The sequence below is a fragment of the Perna viridis genome, chromosome 1 (assembly GCF_037379345.1).
Source record: "Perna viridis isolate PV_CMFRI_1.1 ecotype Kerala chromosome 1, ASM3737934v1, whole genome shotgun sequence".
NCBI lineage: Eukaryota > Metazoa > Mollusca > Bivalvia > Mytilida > Mytilidae > Perna > Perna viridis.
The window spans coordinates 13310804-13336348 of NC_142445.1; the positions used below are offsets into that span (position 1 = coordinate 13310804).

General features: G+C 31.3%; 1 protein-coding gene across 2 annotated transcripts in view; it reads left to right on the top strand.

The window, feature by feature from the left end:
- Window positions 1–25545, top strand: part of LOC148627321 (uncharacterized) — a 110289-nt gene that overhangs the window by 62748 nt on the left and 21996 nt on the right. For both annotated transcript variants that reach the window (XM_088571315.1, XM_088571316.1), the window contains one exon: window positions 9076–9205. In XM_088571315.1, coding sequence (XP_088427441.1) covers window positions 9076–9205 — 130 coding nt within the window. The remainder of the gene's footprint in view (window positions 1–9075; window positions 9206–25545) is intronic.

Genomic DNA, 25545 nt, shown 5'->3' on the forward strand with positions numbered 1-25545 from the left:
TGCCTGCTTTTAGGAGATAATCAACATTGAAAATAGATTCTATTGTATTTGAGTGTCATTTACAGAGTTATCTCCCTTAATTTTGAAATCTACAGTGCATTCTATATATTTTTTATCTCCTATGAACATGGGTTATATGAAAAACCACATGTAACTTTCTTTTTGCTATGACATGTGAAACAAAATATCAAAAATAAAAATATGTATTTTCAACCATGAATCACATTTTGCATGATTCTTATGTGGAGTGCTACTTAAAGGCTTAATTTGAAGTTTCAGCTGCATGAAAACTTAGAAGACGTGTCTTTTAAGTTCAATGTGCTTTCAGTGAAAAAATTTATTTTGCTGATGTCCTTGACAAGATGTTCATGTCTGTTTTTATTTTATTAAAAAGATATTAAGAAATAAATAAGTTTTTGAAAATGAAAACAAATGTAGAAAAAGGCAGGTCTGTTATTAAATCACATCATCTGTAAAATGGTAAAAAAAGTGAATGTTAAATTGCAGATTGAAGAAAGAAATTGTTAGCACTTCTGATATAATCAAACAATTTAAAGTTTAATGTGATCCAATTTTTACTTTAGAATTTGATTTAGTAAATTAATAATAAAGTTTCCTGAAACTGATTATGTAGTGAAATTTTCAAGGAGAACAAGCTTGAAGGTGACCTAATTTTATAATTTTGAACATCATAAAAATTTCAAATGTATAACATATAAAGTAATTTTTTATTGATTGACTTATGAAATTTAATTTTGGTATCCCCTCACAAACAAATTATCAAAAGAATTTAGGATATTGTAATGTTATATATAAACATTTTTGTGCATACCTAAGTCTGAAATCGTTAAAGAATTGACCAGAAACTAGAAACCAATTTTTTGTGCAAACCTAAGTCACATTTTTGTGCATACCTAAGTCTATAATCGTTTAAGAATTGACCAGAAACTAGAAACCAATTAATTTTTAATGCCATAAGCAATATTGATGGTCAATTTTTTGTATGTCCATGGCATGTTTTGCATTGCTTTTGTATTGATTTTATGACATAGTAATTGTTGAATTGCATATTTGTTCCAAAAGTTCGTTAGCTCTTTCGACTGATAAAATATTCAGTGCTTTGTTTGGAATTAGATACCTTGAGAAATCACTACTTCTCACTAGAAGCAGTTTACAAATTAAAGTAGCAATTTTGATTGTAATTTACAATGAATATAATTCTGTTGGACTTTCAGTTTATGAGAGTTACACTAAGATACCATAGCTTTAGAGTCTTGCTCATACATGATGCAGGAAAATAAGAATTCCTCAACTATATACAGTTTGGTACTTACGTTCTTCAGTCTGATCATTTGTTTAACTTCTTTTCTTGACTTGTTTTATAGATTGTCACCAAAGCATTAATCTTTGTTATACAATATATCTTGATAATTACTACCATAATTCAGTAATCTTGTGCATGAAGCAAAACAGCAGTAGCAGTGTTAACTTGCCTGAAGTATGTTTTATGTAAAAGTTATTTCTTACATTGGCGATAGTCAACAGTAATGTGCCTTTTTAATGGCAAAGCAGTTAAATCAAAGGGATCACAACAGTAGAGCATAATGCATCAAACAAAATTCACATCAGTTCTAGTGAGGGATTGAACTCTGGAACTGTGAGCCAACTCAACCAAATTAACTGAAGGACGATTACAGCTAAAGGGGTGTAGTACAGTCGAACTTCACTCACTCGAACTCGGATGGCTCGAACACCCAGGATTTCTTGGACACATTTTAAAGTACCAAAATTTTCTTTTATATAATCAATATAAATAACCATGGATCTCGAACACTTGAACTGACTAGTCAGTCCGTTCAGTGATAAATCTTAGAGAATAACCCTCACAATCTCAAACACATTTTGTCAGCGTGGGTAATAAAAGGTGTGAAAAACTGAAACCCTATCATTAATCAGTGTCATTTTAGTTAATTACAGGTAATATTTAAGTCATCACTAATTAGGTAGTTTTGATCTTAACATAGTACTGATTGAAGTTTGAGAATGTTTCGACAATATGATGAAAGCATGAAAGAAAATCGGATGAAAATAAATAATTGACCGCAGAAATTGAACTCTGAACGTTTTTAAAAGCGAACACAGCATTTTTAATGTCAACAAATCAACATAATCTTCAAAAAGCAAATGAAAAAGATCCACGAACTAACACAACTTTGTAAGAAGTAAGCAATTTCTAACGATAAAGTTGAAATCAGACCAGCAATGAAAAAAATTAGGAAATATACAAACTTCAATTTCTCGAACTCCCTATAACTTGAACACGTTTCAATGAGTTCGAGCTACCAAAGTTTGACTAAATAAACCTTCTTTCTGTGAGAAAGCAAGAGTGACATTAGCTTTGACAGCAATCAAAATGTTCATATGATTTTGTCGTAAATAAACATTTCAATGTATACTTCTGGTGGTTTAACTTTTTTTACCAGTTTGAATTTATTTAAAAGGGCAGCATGAATAATAGATTCTTACATGAGTCTCTATTGAAGATCTGGGATTCTCCATGAGTGAAAAGACAAAGAATTTCTCAAATGAGTGGAAGAAATATATTTTGAATCAATTATAAACACACTTGTGAGTGTGCTCTTGGTCATGGACTAAGTCTATTACATGTTTAATTGTATTCTGAGTTTGATGTTACATCTATTTCATTTCAAATTAAAAATTAGTAAAAATAAAAAAATTTAAAATCCCCACCTATTGATCCTACAAGTCGGAAACACAACCATATTTTTTTGTTTTGTTTTTTTTTTTTGGGGGGGGGAACTATTTTGAAGATTTAACATACATTTTCACAAGATGTGACCCTGCGTATAAAAAAAAGGTGGATTAATTTATTCATTGACCCTCTGAACTTTACTGGACTACTTTTACTTTGCCAGTTGTGATTGGCTATTTTTACCATGACAAACACAGTTGCCCGCACCTGTCTGTCATGGACTGTCTTTTATGGAAAAAGTAATGAAAATGGAAGAATGTGTTTTTGATGTCATGGCCTTTCCATCCAGTACATTCAAAACATGTACTGATGAAAACTTGAATTTTCCAGAACTTCTCATAGAAAAATAACAAAATGGAAGAATGTGTTTTTGATGTCATGGCCTTTCCATCCAGTACATTCAAAACATGTACTGGATGTAAATTTGAATTTTCCAGAACTTCAAAGTGAATTATTATAATTTGAACCATTTGCACCTTCAAGCTTTTTTCCTTGCTTATTTGCATGGAAAATTTGTTATTAAGAACTTGGAATGATTGTGCGTTCTGTTTTTAAACATTAGTTTTCAAATACTGATTTTGTTACTTAACAGTCTTAGGATTTGAGTCAGTGATAGAAAAAAATGTTTACAGAAATACAAAAAAAATGTTTTAGATATTGATCTTAAATCTGCTGTTACCATATTATACTTGCTAATGACAATTTTAATGTCTTGTTTTGTTCAGTTCAAGTGGGGTTACTGTCGATGTTAAGATGTTGTTTCATTGGTCAGTACATGATACAAGGAAGTATATGTTTCTTTGCTAATTACTAAATGGTTTTACCTATATTTATTTACTTAAACTATAAAAAAACATAGCCATATCTTTCATTTATCAATATAATTCCTTAGTTTTGCATTACAAGCTAACCTGGAATGGATTATGTGCATTTGAACTACTGGATAATGCCAACACTTGGCATCCATTATCTTACATAAGCTTTTTTTTATAACGATTATATAACGAGAAGATTATATAAAAATCATATCTGACTTGTTTGTAATTTTTTATTTTAAGTTAATAAAAAAAATTTCATGTATTTCATGTTAGGCTACAAAAAAGTTCCCTTTTGCAGATTTGATGAAACTAACACCACTACATTAGGGGGAAATCTCACAATAAATAGAGAGGTTTTTGGTTGAAATTATTACATTTTCTGGGAAAAATACTAAATAATAGAAATTTTACATAAAAAGTCTGCTTTTATGTAAAAATTTCCCACATGAGTCCGTGAAAAGGAATCTCTCCCTCATTTACTGTTAACAAGTTCACACTAAAATTAGTGTGACTATTTTTGCATACATTCTAAAAGCTCATTAGTGGTGTGTAACCTGAAAACTGTAATAGAATATTAGATTCTGTATCCAAAGCTTTACATACAGTATGTGTTCATCAAATTGTAGTAGCATTACTTGTTGCCCTTCTTTTTTAACATTTACAAATGTTCACTGTTTCTCATGAAACAGAGATAGAGAAAACTGTAAACAGGCGATTTGTTCAGAATTAAGACGGCCACATAATTTGTCAATCTCCTGCATATAGATATATTGCTATTTTAAAACACCTTTCTCATACTTAGTACTAAACCCCACATCTTTATACCAATTAATACTATGTATAATGTCAAACAGCAGTGTAATTTTCACATTCTGCATAGGTAATGGAGTGATACATATTTAAGAATTGAATGTTTCATTTGAATGTTTCATCAGAGTGTAAAAGCATTGACCAGTCTTACATTTTGGACATGAAGCACTCCTAATTGCTTTTTGTAGTATATTAAGTTTCACTTTTGGCAACTTATTTAATGAAAGTTGACTTAGTAAAATAGAGATTATTTTTACTCTATTACCAAAAAAAAATGTAAGAAAATAATGAATAGAACTGAAAATAGCTTGTATTGCTGAGTAAAAAAAAATGCACAATTTAAAACAAACAAATTTTAACACAAAAATATTACAGATAACAACATGAAAATAAAAGATTAACAGGCAACTAAAATTAACTTGTCACATCAATTGCATTTACCAGTAATATAAAATATTGGTTTGAATAAGGTATTATTTGAATTTTGAATCATTTTGAAATTTAAAAATGACAAAACATTAATTTGTGAAAGTAACCTTTACGAAGGGGGTTAGTCTTTCCCGCATGACTAAGGGGTTAGTTGAATAACAAAAGGTAAGGAAAACTTACTAACCCCCTTTAGTTATGATGGCATGACTAACCCCCTCAGTAGGGGTAAGTTTTTTAAAATATTTTTTTAAAGTTATTTTCTTAAATCAGAAATAATTCTAAATTCAATTAATACCTTTTTCATGTTTGGTCAAGTACTTTACTTTTCCTTCAGTAGTTAAAAAGACCTATTATGTAACTTAAGTGGGAATTTCCTGTTCTTGTGAGTATAGTTTTTGGTTAAAGGATGAATTTTGTCAATTTAATAACTTAAAATTACTAAATTACTTCCTTGAAAAACTAAACATAATCTCTGTTCATATTCAGAAGTGGAACAGTAATATTTTGAAACTTGCAGTCATGATAAAGGAAAATTTTAGCCATTTTTACTTTAAAGATTAATTCTGATAAGTTTTGTCATTTTTCCTTGCACTATTTATTTGTGCTGCTTTTAAACTTCACAATAATTCGTCTGGACAGTTTGATGAAATGGTGCAATCAATGTTCTGCTTATTTTGTCTGACTGTCTGTGTGCATGTCTTCTTACCAATAATAAAGTCCTTGCAATAGGAAGGGAAATGCAAAAATATTACTAGTTTAGGTCTGAAATAGTATACAATGATGGCAGCTCAATGCATGCAATATCATGTTTTATGGATCAGTTAAAATAGATATTGACCGAGGCCCATGTCTAAGGTCGATATCTCTTTTCAGTGTTCCATAAAACATGATATTGCATGCAGTGAGATGCCATAACTGTTTTCTTACATTTTTCTGTAGAAATTCAAGAAATCCCTCTTAGTGAGTTACTCTGCATCTTGGGTTTTTAAAACAAATATTTTGGTATATATTGAGTGAAGTATGTGTAGCCAGTTTTTTTCTTTGTTTTTGGATGTCTTTTTAAAAGTGAAAAAATTTAGGCAAAAAGATATTTAACCAATTATTATGGACTTGGATTCTGATTATTTTTCCTCAGAAAACAATTTTACAGGGAAAATTAATAGCTGACATCAGTCGTGCAATAGTTGGGAAGCCAAGCATGCAATATCACAAAATATGGGTCTGTCAGTAATACATTGTTTAAAGCTGAATTAGATGCCAAATTTGTTCAATTTTGATTCTACTGAATTTTATTTTGCTGAATCAATGAAATAAGTTAGTAGTAATGCAATTGAAGCAATAAATGTCAACAATACCTACAGAATATTGTGGAAACAACGTTTTTTAATCAGAGAAGAACAATAGCTCTGATCTAATTATTTTTTGCCATTACTTAGGAAGATTGCCGACAGGACATTCACCTGGGTTAAAAATACTTTAACTTTTGTAAAAAAATAACAATAAGGGATAGACAGGTAAGCACTTGTCTTGTTTTCATTTCATCTACTTCTTGATTAGTATTTAAATAAATAATGACCATATTTGAGCCACATTATGTCATAATAGGTAAATTTCAAAAGGATCCTTGCGTTAGATTCAAACTTTTTTCTTTTACCGCTGGAGTCTGTCAGTCTTCCTAACTGTTGAATAACCACTTTCACTTTGCAATCAGATTTGTTATTAAAGAAGTGACTCTTACAGCACATGCACAGATTAAGGTCACAAGAAGTCACATGCATACAGATTTATCTAGGTCGATTTTTTGTCTTTCAAGCACTAAATACATAGACACCTATTTCAGGTATTTAATGCATTTTATTTGTGGATATCAAATGAAGTTATGAAGCATCATACACAGAACCACTGATGGCTTTATATTTAAGTAGGAGTCCAGCTAAGAATCATGCAAAATGTGATTCATGGGTAAAAAGCCTACATATTTTTATTTTTGATATTTTGTTTGAAAAATGTCATAGTAAACAGAAATTAACATGTGGTTTTTCATATAACCCGTGCTCTTAGGAGATAAAAATTATATAGAATGCACTGTAGATTTCAAAATTAAGGGAGATAACTCTGTAAATGGCACTCAAATGCAATAGAATCTACTGGATTTTCAATGTGGATTATCTCCTAAGAGCAGGCAGATTTGAATGAATAATTAAACATTTCATAGTATAGACCCATCAAACAACCTAATTACAAAAATAAAAATATGTAGCCTTTTTGGGGGTATATCAAATTTTTCAGATTTTGCATGATTCTTACAAAGACAACTACTTAAGCAGCCAAGGATAAGACTGATATACTTCTGCATCTTTCTTCACTGTTGCAGTTGCTGTTTAAGAACCCAACCTGCCTTGGAAAAAATATAACTCCAAATGTCTTATTCAAATGTAGTCTAAATGTAATTTCTCTTATATCATTCAATACCTCTGTTATAACTTGCAAATATGTTTAATGCAATTATTCAGCTCAATTTTATTCTATTATTTCTGCAAGTAGATTAATATCTAGTTTTCAAATCAACTGAAAATTTGAGGGACTTCTTTTTGGTCTTGAAATAGTAATAAACGGAATTTAGTTCTTGCAGTAATGTGTCAAGAAGCATTTAAGGTGTAAAGCATTTTCCATTTAACACACTTATCAGTCAAATTTTCCATCCTATCATTAATATTTTACCATTGATAAATGCAAGTGAGGAGCAGTGATTTTAACCAAATAAAATTGGCGTGAAAATTCAAATTGATAAAAGTGTCTAGTATTTGAAAATCTTATGTTCATCAAGGAAATTTATTTTCTTAAGCTGATATTTGTTTTGTTTAAAAGTATAATTACAGTGAAGAATAAATACTCTGTTAATATAGTTTTTGAATATAAATGCAAATTAACTTTTGGATAGGTTTAAAAATTTGGGAAAAAGGTGAAATGGAACAAAATTTGTAAGTATGTGTGAAGTTGGATCAGTAGTATGGATTTACATTCAGTTTGCATATAAGAGAAAAGACAGTTCTAAATAATATGGGAAATGCAAATGTATGATTATAGTTTTATTTTACATCATGTAATTTTTGAAATTTTGTTTATGCTACAATTTTCATAAGAATCAGAAACCTCCAGTGCTGTTGATTGGACTTTATGCAAAGCTGTTTTAAGTGCACATACCTTAAATAAACTAGTATGAACAGAAAATTTGCCATTCTGTTGATCCATTGCATCAAATTCTTTGATTTGAAGAATTTAAAAGTTGTCAGATTTATAATTTGATATACAACATACCGTAAATGGCTATAAATTTACATATTAAAGGACTGATTACTCCAGAACACTCGATAATGTCCAGTTAAAAAAGTTTTGTTAACATATCTTCTAGAGTTTGTTCTAGACTTTGTAAAGGTTTCAAAGTTTTTATTAACATCATCGTGTTCATTCATAAAGGATGGCGGCAATGATCAGTAATATTTGAATTCAATCGCTGGTTTGACTGTTTGAGTGACGGCTTTTGTTGATTGCATTTTTGAATTAAAACAATTAAAAGTGAACTAAACAAATCCAATGAAATGCATTGTAGATGAACATTTTTTCTTGAAAAATCCTTATATAAGTCGAGGTGGATGATACTTTGTTGAAAAAAAAATATCAACTTATAGTCCAGAAAATACGGTAACTTGTCCTCATCGGCTTATAGTTGTCCAGCAAGCCTTGTGTCTTGTAGTACCATGTCTAAGGGAGGGGTCTAGGGTCCACTCCTGGACCCCAGTAGCTGATGGGTAAATGATGTAAATTTCTGCAATAAGTTTAGATTCTCTATGTAAATTTCTTTTATAAACTTAGACTATTTATTATTTAGGGAGGTAAAAAGATTTTACTTGTCATTTGGGCTACTGACTTGCCTTTGTCAATATCGACAATTATTTCAAACCCTTGTTTTCTGTTTTGATTTCTCAAAATTGAGAACTTCATCCCAAAATGAAAAAAATTAACTGTTTCATAGAAAATATATGGATTCAACATGTGTTCTTTAAGTAGGAAAAATGGTCTGTGATCGACTTTTTACATGACCACCATAGTAGTGCAGATTTTGTTTTCAATGTCAGCATGTTAGTATCAAGCAGGTGCTTTGAATATTTCAGTATTTATGATAAAAACTTCACCAAATATTTGAAATTGTATTGCATTGTATATTTTTAATTATGATTATTTCAGGACACAACATTCCAGTTTAACTGCATCAAGTCACAGTATCCAGCTAGAGTCACACTGTCTGTGTCTAGCATTCCAAGACCACACAAAGAATGGAAAGTTGTCCAACAAGGTGTCTTATTACTTGGCACAGGTAAGTACCACCAATTTTAGGATAAAATGATTGAGATCTTATAATACAAATGCCTCAGATACAGTATAAGTCACATTTATTTCATAATAAAACACTTAGATTATGTTCTTGATTTCTAGAATGTATATATTGCAAGTTAACCTAGTATATTTCTGTGAATATTCATATTTATTTATTGAGCATCTTGGTATCAATATACATTTCTTATTCACAGTCCTTGACAATTATTTGTCCCTTTTCTGCCACTACCTACAGACAAGTCCTCAATAACCTGACCTAATATTTTGAATATCATTTCCCTAGACATTGCAGCAATAGGATTGCCCTTTTTTCATAAGCTAACTGAATTCTCACTAAACAATATCCATGGGTTTATTAATGTTTAAGGAGATCATTCTATACAATTATTGATTTTTACATAAACAACCAAGGCAAGATTGTTTCTTAGTAATTGTTAACCTACTTTCTCATAATATGATCATTCATCTTTGTCTATATTTGGTAATTTTGAAAGATATAATAAAAATTATCTGTAATGTAGGTTGCAAATTGTTTTTTTAACTGTCAACAACAAAGAGTGTGGAGCATATAAAGATTAACAGTCTTAGCCTTTTTAGTCTTTTTTGTCTGTCTTTCTCTTGGTTTGTGATGATCTGTCACCATAGACTAAGGTTTGAAGGTCTCTTTATTTGTACTGAAAATCAAGGATAATGTTGCTTTTTACAAAATCAGAAGGCTTGACATAAATGTATGTTATCAAAGGAAAGAGTGTCAATATTAGTGATGTGACATTAGGAAATTCCAGATAACCTCTAGGCTGTAGTGTATCTCTTTGTGCTATAATTGTACTAGCACTTGATCCTTAAAGTTCCTTAGAAATACATAATTTTTGGGACAAGAAAATATTGCCGTGAGCCTGATATTATGAGATTTGTTATTCTGTCGCGATGTTCAAAACTGAAGTTATTCTGTTTAATGCTATGTCACAGTCAAATTGGCACTGGATATATATTTTTAGTATCACAACAGTAACCTGATGTAGAAAATATCAGGCTGGAAGAACCATTGAAATATGATAAAGTTACTGGTAAATACTACTCTGAGCATAAACATAGCTTGCTTTCTATTTTCTGGTATAAATCATTCTTTTTGTTTGTCTGGTATGCCTTCTATAATGAAGTGTTACGTGTCATTACTGGTATTAAATGGAACACCAATCTCAGGATTTACCTGAATGAACAACATGTGGAAAGTTTCCATGGAAAGTTCTCTTCATTAAATTCACAGAACCTTAGAAAATTTAGGACCATAATTCTCTTATTCTGAAACAACTTTTAAGAATACTTTGCATGCATGGTTAACAGCAGTTGTCAAATGAATCAAGAAATTAATTATTTTTAATTACAGTATGGTAGTATCCAACACTTTTTAAGCTCTTTCTAATGGAAATGTTGCTTTCATGTTTTTTTCTTTGATTTTTTATAACTCTTTTTAGTAGAAATTTAAACCTGACCCAATTTTATTAAACATAGCAAAGTCTCATAAAATTTGTTCCAAGTGCCATTACAAAAACTAACTACATAATGAAATGTCATTTAAACCATCACTTGTTCATATATAGCATGTTTCTGTGCAGTTTTTAGTTGTAATCTCATCTTCTTAGAAAAAAAATTATTTAATTTGTGCACCAGATTGCAGTATTTAAGATGCATTAGATTTAATATGGACAAAGTGTCAGCAATGTCCTATATATGTAGAATGTAAGACCAGAACTATGAATGGCTGAAAATATTCTAAAAGAAGTTGAAATTTGTTGACACAGTAGTAGATGATTGTGCAAGTGCAGAAGCGCAGTTTTGTCCTTTAATGTGTTGATGGATACGACTTTATAATTTATTTATTTATTTTGTTATGGTTTGAAAAGTATTGGCTGTGTAGAAATGTATTAAGCTTTCCCAGAAGAAAGTCTCACATATTCTCCTTACTGAATGAGACTTCGTCCATAGCAACATTGAAATACACCATATACAAATAATGAGCTCCGTCTATCATAGGATAGGCATAACCTAAAAACATATTAATTAAATAAGTGTTCAAATTTGTTTTCTTTTAAGAAATGACAAAAGTAGTTTCAGTTTGTTCTTTGACTAAATAAACGCTTCAGATTATTTAGTCCATTTTAAAATGCCATCTGTTTATTGAGTTTTGACCCATTGGTTCAAAATTCATGTCAAAAACAATCTTATGTCCATCTGTTATGCCTTTATATTTGATTACTAGTCATTTTGCCATTGAGAAGCTTTACAAGGTTCCCATCTTGCTCATTGATAATTGTTTTATAGATTTATTTCATTTTATATACATGTTGATTAATCAGAGTATTATAATGCCCATAAAAATACTGTTTTCGCTTTTCAGATTTGTTTTGTATGCATGTCTGTTAGTTCTTTATGTTAGTTACACTTCTGGTAATTGTATTGTTATGATTGATTGATTGATTGTTGGGGTTTAACGTCCGAGCAGCAATATTTCAGCTATATTCAGATGATGAACATGAAACGGATGATAAAATGAACATGAAATGATGATGAAATGAAAAACAGGATGGGACACAAGGACAGTAGGGTCGACAAATTTTTATTGCCACTAGAAAAAGGGAGGGATGGGTAAGGTCGGGCAATTTAGCCTCCTGTGGCGGAGCGCAAAGGTTTCTACTCCTATCGAATACCACAGCAGGGTTCTTTAACGTGCAAGAAACATGGCATCTTTCCCAACACGGTGCACTACTATGGTTTGCGGTCAGGTTTTCCGTATTATAGCCTGACAACCCCAGCATGTAACATGCCAGGGGTACCCCATTCCACCACCTGGGACACACATCCCAGTTGCTCTGTGGGCAGAGCGCCTAGCCCCCAGCTAGGTTTCTGAGCACTATTTAGTCGCCTTTTACGACAAGCTTAGCGCTGCTGCAGGCATATTCTTTTGACACCCGGACCTGCATGGGGCGTATTGTTATGAAACTTTTACCAAGTATATTTCAGAATTGGTATCATCTTTGATTGAATTTTGAATTTAATCTTCATGTAATGGATTTTATGCACTTGCCTATAATCAACTGTAAGTCCCTATGTTTAAATATGTCAAAAACTAATATTGTGTCCAACTTGCCACAAGTGAATAGAGTTCAACTAGCTGTGGTCATATCATGCTATACTCAACAAAGGTTTTTATTACTTTGATTTTCATAACCTTTACTGAGCTTAGTATTTAAATTTTTCACCATGTTTCAAATCCTGTACGAATTTTTCTGAGTGAAAGTTTTTTTTTGTCAAAGCAACAGTACTAGATTAAACACAATATGCAGACGACCATTCCATATCTGCTTCATTTCAAAAGTACCCTTTTCTAATTTAAATCTGATTGGTTGAAATGTCATATTTTAATCTGCAACTAATGTCATCCATAATTCTTTCTCATGATTTATTGTTCTACTTCTTTTCAACCTTTAAGATTTCAAAGAATAATCTCTAATATGAGATTACAGTTGTTGCAATGGAAACGATTAAGGTCAGTCAGTACGTATTGTGCCATCATAAATGTGAATTTTGGTTAATGGTTTTGTTCCCATTAATCCTTTTATTGGCCTTCTATCATTTATTAGACAAATAAACTATGTTTGATGACTGACTGGAAGTCTACTTTTAATATTTCACAAAGATAAACTTATTCTTGCATGTTCTGTCAGTATTTTTCTTTCTCTGCGAAGATCTAGAAAATTTTCCTCAACCACTGAAGATTGGTGGGTTTGGTTTTGACTCCTTTAACTGGCTATAGCTTTTAGATCTAAATAATGGCATTAAATCACCCCTGAAAAAAATGTTATGATTTAAGAGATGACATTTTTTAGCTTACCTGGCTCAAAGGGCAGCTTTTGCCATCACTTGGCATCTGTCGTTGTCTGTTGTCATTGTTAAAAAATTTTCGAAATTCTGATACTACTGGACCAATTACAATTAAACTTGGTATGAATGTTCCTTAGTGTATTCCGCATAGAACTGGATTAATGAATTTTGATCTGTCCAAAAAGATGGTCGCAGTTACTGAAAATAGAACATAGGGGTTAGACATCAGTTTTTCACATATATTTCAAAAACTGTTCGGTTTAGCCAAATTTTGATTTAGGGGCAAAACTGTTCAGTATGATTAGATCTATCTGTGTTTAAATTTGATGAAAATCTGTTTAGCCACGTAGAAGTTATTGCCCTTCCTTGACATCTTTTTGCTAATATAATATTACTTTAAAAAATTTCTCCTAAGAAACTACTGGACAGAATTCATTGAAAACATACAATTGCTCCTTAGGTGTGAACATTAGGATTTTTGGCCACTTTTACTAAATTGGAATATTGCTTATCAAGCCAGGTGAGCGATTCAGGCTCTTTAGAGCCTCTAGTTTCTTTAATCCACCAGTTCTAAAACTACTGTTCTAAATCCATGAACTGTTTTGTGGGATATCATCATTGAGTAAAAATTCAAAATTTATGAATATGTAACTTACGAATGCAATTTTTCACATTGTTCCCAAGTAAGTTGTACTTGATTTCATTTCTGCCTGTCAACAATAATGTGCTAGCAAGACTGTAAATATTGACTAGGATATTTTGACAGACCTATTTCATTGGTGTTCTATATTATGGATGTGTTTGTGAGTTATGAACATTCTGACATCTTATAAAGTTTGTTATATTAAACTTATCTTTACATCTTTGATAAATTTATTTGTTTTGACCCATCTCCATCTTACATAACTTACAAACTAACCTCACAATATCTTGAATAACAGGCAGAATAAGAATATTAAGTAGCACTCCAGCTAAGGATCACGCAAAATATGATTCATGGGTAAAAAGCCTACATATTTTTATTTTTGATATTTTTTTTAAATGTCCTAGTAAACAGAAATAAACATGTGGTTTTTCATATAACCCGTGCTCTTAGGAGATAAAAATTATATAGAATGCGCTGTAAATTTCAAAATTAAGGGGGATAACTCTGTAAATGGCGCTCAAATATAATAGAATTTACTGTATTTTCAATGTGGATTATCTCCTAAGAGCAGGCAAATTTGAATGAATAATTACACATTTCATAGTATAGACCCATAAAACAACCTAATTACAAAAATAAAAATATGTAGCCTTTTTTGAGGTATATCACATTTTTCAGATTTTGCATGGTTCTTACAAAGACAGCTACTTAAAAAAATAGAGCATCAATGTAATTATTTACCAACCTATTATGTCTTTGAGTAAAATGTAAGTTTGGGAATGAGTCTTCATATTCCCAAAAAATATTCCCCTTTGATGCAAGCTTGTTAGTCAAGTGATGGTGTCCTAAAATTTTAATTGATTAGGATTACTGCTTTTGAAAAGCACTTGTATCTTTGATCTTCAGTTTAAACAAATGAAGTTTCTTTTAGGTCATCATGAGTCAAAACCTGTCCTGAAGAGCAGCTATATGTAAAAAAATAAAGTAGAAGATCAAGTCATTACATCACAATGTTGCCAATGATGTGTTCTAGACAATAACTAATTATGTCACAAACATGTTATGTAAAATCAGTTGCTCTTGTTTTCTGACAAACCCTTTAAGGAACTCTTATGTATTTTGTATTGTATAATTTCATGAAAATTTGGCTTTTGTGAAAAGTAGATTATGTGAGGAAACATGCTTTCATGGTTGAAGTATTTTAAAAGTTGTTAGTGTTTTCAGGTCATATTAAATATAAATTAAGATCACTCAATTTTGTTTTGCCATTCATTTTCCGTCTGTCTGTCTGTCCATCATAAAATCACATCTGCTTTATAACTGGAATGAGTGTTTGAGTTATTATAGAAGGTGTGTCATGCACAAGAAAACCATATGTCAAAAAAACATTGTAGAAAAAACTTATTTGGGTACACTCCTTTTCCAAGTGACCCCTATAGTGGCTGCTTTGTAACTAACTCCTTTTAAAATTTAAGGTTAAAACTTGACATGATTATTCACCACTAATAGAAAGTGTGTTGAGCACAAAAAAGGAGATAATTGACATGATAAGGTGTGCTGTGCAAAAGGAAGAAAACCATAACTTAAAAGACAATGTGGAAAAACTTTCTTTAATTTGGGTAACCTCCTGTTCCAAGTGCCAGCTATTTATGTCTGCTCCCATAACTTTCATATACATTGGAGTTTATTAATGAAACTAAGCATGCTTACATACAACTATTAAAAGGTGTGCCATTCACAAAAAGAAAACCATTAGCTAAATTACATAGCAGATACACTAGTTAAACTCATTTTAGTAATCTAACCAATGGGGCTTTCTTTTATCAGGTTTCATCATTTTTTTTAAGTTAAGATGTGGATTTTCTCCAAAATTTTGGACAGAAACTCAATAATGCGATCAGTTCATCTTTTCTTTATTGACCTTCCATTTTGTATATGGTCAAGATTGTGGTAACCTTTCCATGTGTGTATTGTAAGGATAATGATGACCTTTCTATGTGTGTCTTGTAAGGATAATGATGACCTTTCTATGTGTGTATTGTAAGGATAATGATGACCTCTTGTGTGTATTGTGAGGAGGATGATGAAGTTTCAATGTATGCATTGTCAGGATGATGATGACCTTTGTTTTGTGTATTGTCAGGATGATGATGACTGTTGGTTTTGTGTATTTACAGGATGTTGATGACCTTTCTCTGTGTGTATTGTCAGGATCATGATAAACTTTCTGTGTGTGTATTGTCAGGATCATGGTGACCTTTTTATGTGGGTATTGTCTAGATGATGATGGCCTTTCTATGTGTGTATTGTCAGGATGATAATGATCTTCCATTGTGTGTATTGTCAGGATGGTGATGACCTTTCAGTGTGAATATTAATGTCAGGATGATGAAGAGCTTGTGGTCATGATATGGTCAGAGTTTTTGTACTTTATCTAAAGAAAACTGCAAACCAAATTACTGTGGAGTATTTATGAATTTGTTTTCCTGACACAAGTAGAATGTGAAGAGTAATATGATGGGAATCAGAAAGTGGAAAATTGATTATCTTTCTGATCATAGTGTTTGTCAGAGAGGAAACAAAAACCCCAAGTGAGTAAAGCACCAGACTGTCATCATTTTTAATATGGTCTTTTTGCTGTAGGGGATGATAATTGATACAATTGAAATGAGTAAATCACATCATAAATCTAATAATTCTGAAAGGTTTCTTTACTTTTGTGATAATTATTCCCTGTTTAGTATATGTTATGAAGGTTTCAACTTTTTTCACCATTTTTATGTAGCTTCCTTTGGTATATTGGTGTACCATTATTTATGAAAATTTGACAAATGTTTCTGTGAAGTCATTCTTTTATGGACTTTTTGTTCTTTTGTAATGTTAAAAAATATTTTCAGTTAAAATATTTGATGAACAGTTACAGTCCCTGAACCTATCAGTGCAACAATTTGACCGCTGAATGGTCCATAACCGATGACTGGTGACTGATCTGATCACAGTTTTGTTATGTAATATAATAGATCATTGGTTCATGAAGAATTTCTATTTTAATGAATCCTATATACAACCATATTAAATCTTCCTTAAATTTAATATATTAAATCCACATATTGTATTTTGTTGAAAGTAAAACAAATGTAAAATAAAAGTAATTAATTGATGTTTAAATCAATTGCATATGTTAATATGTGTAGAAATTGACAAATGAAACAACAGAATCCGTAAAATCCCCGGTTTAATGGATTGGTTTGACATATTGCTGACTGATTGGAAACTGATCAGGGATCAATGACCAATCTCAATTTCAGAATTGCGGATCAGTTCAGGTACTATACAGGGAGTATTGTAATAGTTTATTTCAGGGAATAGAATTGGTCTGATAATTCTGAGGTAGTTTACCTGGAAAATTGAAGAAAAGATTTAAACTATCAAACTTAGATTAAAATATGTTTGAAATGATAGAAGGTTTAAATCTCCTTTAAAATTGTCCAGTTAGTTCATTAGGTGATGTCATTTAACCAAGGTAAAACCAACTCAGGTCCCTCAAGTTAATAATATTACTGGCTGTAAATTTATTAACAATAAATTAGAAAGACAAGGCAAGTACAACTTTAAGATTTTGACAAATTTTAAGGCACGGATACATTTAAATGTCAGAAAAAGTAGTTGTGAGCTGTTTTGCACAATAAGTTCTATGAAAAATGGGTTAAACACCATATGTCCTTGCCAATTTGAGAATGAAGGTGATATTTAGCAATAGACTTGTGACATGCTGATCCTTCAATATGTTGCCAATATTGACCTGTCTAGACTTCATTCCTTTTGTTCTTTATTGTATTCTAATTGAAGTAAGATTAAGTTCATGAAAAATTATGTCAACACACTTTCCTTGAATTTTGTTAACCTTAATTTCAATTTTGGTACAATGTAAGAGTAAGTAAATCTCTAAATAGCATTTCAGTTGGTGCCTTCCTCATATTAGTCCTTAAGTGTTTGGTTAGTGAAATATGTGATTGCAGAAGCAGAGACACAAGTTCAGTGTTAGCAACCTTGAAATTATATGTAAAGTATGAAGAACAGTATGTAGAGACATTTTATTTTAGTGAGGTGATGTTTATATCCCACTCAATGAATTGGTGGTATATTGAAAATCACTGTAAAGGTCCATCTGAATTTTTTCTTCTTAATCATCTCTGCCCTCAATGGATGGATTGATTTTCGGATTTGGTGTATGACTTTCTATAGATTAGACATAGGTTATAAGTGACCTTGGTTACTGTTGGATATCTTAGTTCTTGTAAGATAACCTTGTTCCTGTAGGATATCTTAGTTACTGTAGGATATCACGGTTCATGTAGGATCTCTTGGTTTGGTTACTGTTGGATATCTTAGTTACTGTAGGATGTCTTGGTTACTGTTGGATATCTTGGTTTGGTTACTGTTGGATATCTTGGTTTGGTTACTGTAGGATATCTTGGTTACTGTTAGATATCTTGGTTCCTGTAGGATATCTTGGTTACTGTAGAATGTCTTAGTTACTTTGGATATCTTGCTTCTTGTAGAATATCTTGGTTACTGTTTGATATCTTTGTTACTGTATGATACTTGGTTACTGTAGAATGTCTGGGTTATGGTTGTATATTTTAGTTCCTGTAGGATATCTTGGTTTGGTTCCTGTAGGATACCTTGGCTATGGTTGTTTATTTTAGTTCCTGTAGGATATCTTGGTTTGGTTCCTGTAGGATACCTTGGTTACTGTAGGATATCTTTGTTACTTAAGGATATCAACTTTCTGTACAAGTTGGGGTATACCTAGCACAACAAAGCGTTCAGCATCATGTTTTGATCTACATTTTGTAACCCTTTATTTTACATCCTTAAACAGTATATGCTCTTATGATCTAATCCTTACTGAACTGACTAGTAATTAACTTCCTTTGCTCTGGTGGCTCATTCCTGTAATTCACCAAGATGTTTTTATTGCCTATATATAGCATGCTTAGTTATCTAATGAGTCTTGTGTAATCAATGGCATCATTTAAAAGTAGATTTAAGAGTACATTTTAGACAGTAATTACATGAGAACTGCGTCACAAGGACAGTTGTGGGTGATGTTGTCATTGACAGATGTCTAAAGCAGACTTTTGTGGAACTGAAATGTAGTTAAGGTTTCTGGAGAAATTAATTTGCTTGCTTTTAAACCTGAGAGTAGACAGAGTTGTTAGAAGTTACAGAGAAAATTTCATAAAACCTATTTGATAATGTTAAATCTTCATTTACAGTGCAAGTAAGTTGGTCTGTGGAAATTATGTTTGATGTACTTTCCCAGTTTGAAATGTTTTTGCACTTGATATTTATTTATTTCAGTATTAAAAGTATGTCTGGTTTTTGTCTACATTCATACATAAGGATTTATGTATTCTCTTCTCGTCTCTGTAACTTAGAAGTACATTGTCATTGAAAATATTTGTTAATGGAGCAAATTTTTTTTTATCAGTTGCATCAAAATTTGGTTAAAAAAGATGAAGGTACGATTTGATTAGATCAGCTTATAAATATACCCCACTCAGCATGTGTTAGTGGTATATTGGATCAATTTCACCAAAGCCGTTCAAGCTTTCCTTTAAAATAAAGTAAAATCAGTCCAAGTTACTATGATGCTTACATGAGATTGATGTAAAATGGTGATTATAAACGTTCCAGTGATTTGTAAGAGTTGTGTCCCTTATCCTAGGTCCACCTCCTTAATTGTACATTTAAATTTCGGGACAATGCAAAAGTAAGTAAATTCTGTGCTCGAATTTCAGGTGGTGACTCCTCAAGCATTTATTGTTAAAACAGGTCATTGCAAGAGCAGATACTGGAGTTCAGTGCTTGCTATATTTGCACCTAATCTTTTCAGTTAGAAGAATTAAAATTTTATCATAACTAAAATATGCTCCCAACCATATGTTATCTTACATGAAGCAGGTGCTCATATTGTCTTCTCTATGTAATGCTAATGTGTATTTACTATAAATATTTAAAGTAACATATGTAAATATCTAGAAAAGAAACAAAACAACTGTGAAAGAATCAATTCATGTACATTGATTCCTCAGACTCATATGGTAATATGGATTATATATGTCTAGTTTTGTTTTGCAGTAACTTATGTCAATTAGTCATTCCTTACAGTAACAAACACTGTCAACTGTGCAATTATCTAATTCACTTAAATAATTGTAAACCCATCATTTTGATAATCTCTACTTGTATGATAACCCAATAATTGTTTTCCTACAACAGAGACAGTTAAATTCTCGAATTACAAGGTTTAATTTAATCTGCCTAGAAATTTTGATTTTGAACTTTCATGATATTCAGGTAACCCTGCAATACTGTCTCCTGACATGGCTAAAACCCATGGTGACTGACCATGCATGCTGTCATAGTGCTTTTTATTTATTGCACAATGAAAAGTGTCCTTCCCTACTGAAGTTTTGTTTTCTTTACTGGTGATTATTTTCTTACCTCTTTAAAAATTATTAATGTGTAACTTACAGTAAGCTGAATTCTTATTGTCAGTGTAAGAATTCAAATTAGAGGTGGTCTGAGATCCGAGACCCTCAATTTCTGACCTTGGACATTAAAAATTTAATTTACATGGGTCCTGGACTATTTTGATTGCCACTTTAATGTGGACTATTGCTTTCCCTCCACTGGACCTTTGATTTGAAACGTGCAAAAGTCCAGGATCCTCCACTATTGAAAGTAAATTTGACCCCTGCGCTTGCTGTTAAATGTGAGTAGAAACATTCTTTACAATAGGTTTAAAATAAAAAATTAGAAATAACGAGTAAGAATTACATTGTAAAGTAAAATGTACCGACATTTGTTAGTGGCAAGGTTGGCTAATTGAAAGTCCTTTTATACTACATTGTATAACCATGAACCATTATATTGAGTGAACAAATCAACAATGAAGAACTCGTTTTAGTTGTTGTCATTTTAGAAAAAGCCTATTGACCATTATTCCATTAAATTCAGATTTAATAAGTGATACAGTGTTTGCAAGCAAACCACAAAAGTAGCCAAAACCTGTAAATCATTGGACTCAGCAAAATTATGAAGCTCCCATTGAATTTAGAAACTAATGTTTACCCTAGATAACAAATATCATCGAACAAAAATACAGTTTGAAAAAAATGTCTGCTTTTTTACAAAATCTGAAACAACCATTGAATTTAAAATTGCCAATTTTTGCAGCCATATTGAAAAAATGGCAGCTTTCTTTAAAAAAAAAAAAAAAAAAAAATGGTATCTGAGTAATTCCTCCGACGAAGTAGTCACTTACTTCGTTTTGATGACTTAATTAATTACATGTAAATTAAACAGAAGTTAAGGGATTTTGAAGCTAATTTTTACCAGCCTGTGAACATTTTGATATTATTTTGTGCAATATTAAACTGTAGATGTGTAAAGTTAAAGAGTTTACAGAATCAGATATTGTCATAAAATATTAACTGATATCCAAAATTATTGTTATGACATTCAATGGTTAGAAACATTTCAGTGCAACATTATTCTTGGATGGTCAAGGAATAGTGATGACCAATGGTACTTAAATGCTGTCATGTCTTTATATCTGATTAAAGCCAGTAATATGGGGAGTCTAAGGAAACTTGCTTTAGGTGTCACATGATAGTGATCTGCAATTTTGAATTTTTAAAGTTTCAATATTTTGATAGAATTACGGAACTGACAGAAATTCTCTGTGTTGACTGATAAGTTTATCAGGTTTAATTATCCTTTTACTGCATCTGTAATATCTACATCATTGTTTAATGGGTCATAAAGAACCCAGAGGGAATATCTTCCTTATAACAGTATAAAGTACTGGCTTAAGTCCTTTTGTCCAGATCACCAAGTATATGACAATGTATTGGGAGTTTTATCTATGAATTAGTGTTAAACAAATTGTACGTATACACAACAAAATCATCTTATTATAGGATAATTGAATTGGTTGGATTTAAGCAAGTCCTAGTATTTGAATGGATAAGATTTATTATCTCTGTACTAATAAATCTCTAGGATTTTGTTTGGCCATGAGAATGTCTTTACAAATCACATATTTCCAGGTGTTGCTAGGCCATATACCTTATGTAACTATCCTTTTCTCGCGGAATGTTACTCGCTAATTATCACTAACACAACATCCTTTTCAGATATGACAGTTCGTCACTTGATAACTTTTGAGTATTTGAGAAAAATTCTTGAATTATTTTCTTACAACATGAAAAACATATGTTGATATATTTCACCAAAGCCTATCAAGCTATTATTTGAATTAGAATGAAATCAGTCCACGTTACTTTGATGCTTACATGAAATTGATGTAAAATGATGGTTACAAATGTTCCAATGATTTGTAAAAGTGGTGTCTCTTACCCTAGGTCTACCTCCTTAAAACCCAGTATTTTAAGTATCTTTTCTCAAATTTAAAACAATATCAATATAGTGCCAAAGAAAACATTACTTTTATGTCGCCTCATTTTGGCCTTTTAAGTGTAAAATAGACATTATTGGACTTGTATGTGGATAAATTTTTTACATATTTTCAAAACTGTAGATATGAAGATTTTTTACACATGAAGTATGTGTGTACTGTATGAACATAGGTAAATTATAAGGTCACACCTAGATGTGTGTCTCTTAAAAATCTGGAATTCATCCTGTCTGTCCAAACTGAAAGTGCTTGTTTAGATTAAAGTAGACAACTTAAAGTCAGTCTGACAAATCTGTGATATCAGGAAAGTGTTTTATTAAATGTGCTTTTACATTATAGTCTTGAACAGCTTAAGGGTGTGATCTTTGTACACTGAAAATTGTTTTTTTATCAACTTTTCACAATTACTCATTCCATGCCACCGGGAGACTAGAAATGAAATGACACTATAGAATGTCATTATTATGATCAGAAATCCTATTCATAAAAGCAAGAAACACTTTCAGAACTGTTTGACATGTAACTTAAGGACATTCATTATTTCTACTGAAGATAGGTATCAACAGTTTAAGATCAATGCACTCTCTCTTCTTTCACTATTGTATTTCTTTAGTAGTTTACAATAGGATTTAAAATATAATATGTTGTTTGTGTTCTGAATCCTTTTATATCATAGCGTTACTGAAATCAATAATCAGTTTAAAGCTTAATTGTTAAGTTTTCACTTCTGTCACAATGTTGGCTTTCTGATTTGATTTGAGCATCTTAGGTTATTGTAAAACTCATGTCATATCAATGTCCATTGTACTTATTAGATAATGAAGAAAATCAGAGAAATTTAATTGTAGTTACTGCTGTAATAATTCTCAGGACATTCAACTTGTAAGTACATGTGTATATAAAAAAAACAAAAAAGTACATGTGTAGGAGCAGCACCATGACATAAATGTGTCTATAGCCTTTAAGAAGTCAAGAAGCAGATGCCTAGTCTGAATTGTATAAAACTTAATTCAATGGAGATTTATCTAAGATCTTAATTTTGTACACATACAATCTTGAATTTTATAATGCTTGTATAATTTTAGATATGTACAGAGAACATATTAATAGAAGAAAATTTGCTTGATGTCATCAGAGTATACATGTATAAAAGTTTTTTAAATGTCATTTTTATGCCCCATCAACTAAATTTGTGGTGTATATAAGGTTTTTTATGCAGCTCATCTTTCTATGGTCTATACATTTTCATCTGTCAATGTCCTCTAGCCAGCATGTCTTTTTGTCCGTTTGACCTTAAGTTGAAAACTACCAGTGCATTGCAGATTTTTACTGACTTTGCAGTGCCCTACAAAAATTAGAAACTCTCTGCTTTGCAAAGTAACTGTCCCACAACAGAAGTTACTATAAAAACTTCCATTTGTAACTTTCTGTGGATTTGTTTTCTCCTCTCACACTTGACAGGAAATGTGATTCTTTGAGCTCTGTACTGGCCTAAGGATTTTCATTTTATATTGTATTAAGAATCTGTTATCTTTCATCTTGACTCGAATCAATATTATATACAAGAGGTTCAATGACAAGGTATCATACGAGACATATATTTTTGTTCTTTGACATTTCTCAGAATTTTTTTTCAGTTTTGTTAGTGGTTTATTCATTTGAAGAGCTTTTGTACTGAGTCACAGCTGGTATTTTTTTTAATAATCTCAGTACCATGTTGAAAAGCATTATGTATGTGTTCTCAAAGGCATTCAACTTTCAATGCTTTTGATTTTTTTAGTACAGAGATACTCATATATAATATCAAATTATGTGGCATCAGTAGGGTATGACTTTTAAAACAAATCATTGCTTCTGTTCATTCAAGTAATCGCTTTGGTTACTCCAAACTCATTGCTTTCTTTTAGTCTCATTGTACACCTCAGATTTTTGTTTGGTTTACATCAGATCAGTGCTTTGTTTATGCTGCCTGGTTTACCACAAATCAGTGCTTTGTTTATGCTGCCTGGTTTACTACAAATCAGTGCTTTGTTTATGCTGCCTGGTTTACATCAAATCATTACTTTGTTTATGCTGCCTGGTTTACTACAAATCAGTGCTTTGTTTATGCTGCCTGGTTTACTACAAATCGGTGCTTTGTTTATGCTGCCTGGTTTACTACAAATGAGTGCGGGTGTTTATGCTGCCTGGTTGACTACAAATCAGTGCTTTGTTTATGCTGCCTGGTTTACTACAAATCAGTGCTTTGTTTATGCTGCCTGGTTTACTACAAATCAGTGCTTTGTTTATGCTCCCTGAAAGCAAGACATCATACAAAAAAACTATAACAATGGTAGTATTATATCTAACAAATCCAATAAAAATGTGAATGACATCAGATGCTCTTGAAGGGTAGATTTGTCTAGCCCCAAAAGCTGCATCCATAACATTTGCAAGAGAGTAAAATATGGTAATAGTCAACTACAATAATGCAGCTCTGAAACACACTGTTTGACAAAGAGGTCCTATCAAAAACAATGGACTGATTCACACTTGGGTGATATCATATAGTTAAGCAAAGTTTCATGATGTAAATAAAGTAGATATTTTACCAGTATTTACAAATGATTGCCTCATATTTGTCTCATGGTTTCATCAAAATTTTGTTCTAGTTAAAATTATATTATTATCTTATTAAATTTCTCCATTTAAAAAAGGATATTTGCTTTTTATCTTACCTTGAATGATGGCTGTCTGTGTATCTCATACAAGCAGGCAAATGAACTCATTGATGTGAATTTAAAAAAAAAAGGAAAAACAATCACACAAACAAACAAACAAACAAAACTTACTCAAGTAAATTTTTCATTATCTTTCAAGTAGATTTTAATGTCTAATCAGGATTATCTTAACATTAAACAGTTCCACTGCCTCTGATATTGTGAAATTTGGTCACTACATACAAAACAATGGCCTTAGAATTGCCTTCTGTAGGACCTTCTCGAAGGACCTTTTCTATTCACTTTATTTTGACACATGCAAATGAATGTAGATTTATTCAAAACAGAGAAAAATAGGCATTATACCATAGTTGTATATACCTCATGGGAAATGTTGGTAAACCCAAGCCTGCACAGCAACATATTGATTATTTCAAATCATGCCAATAGAATCTGTGCTCAGTTCTTTACACCTTTATCCTATTGATCAAAATTTCACAAATTTTGTCCATCTCCTTGTCTGTCACAGCTAAGTTTCATTGTTATATTAACTAATTGTCGTGAAACTGGTACATATAAATATATTCCTATCTATCATTATA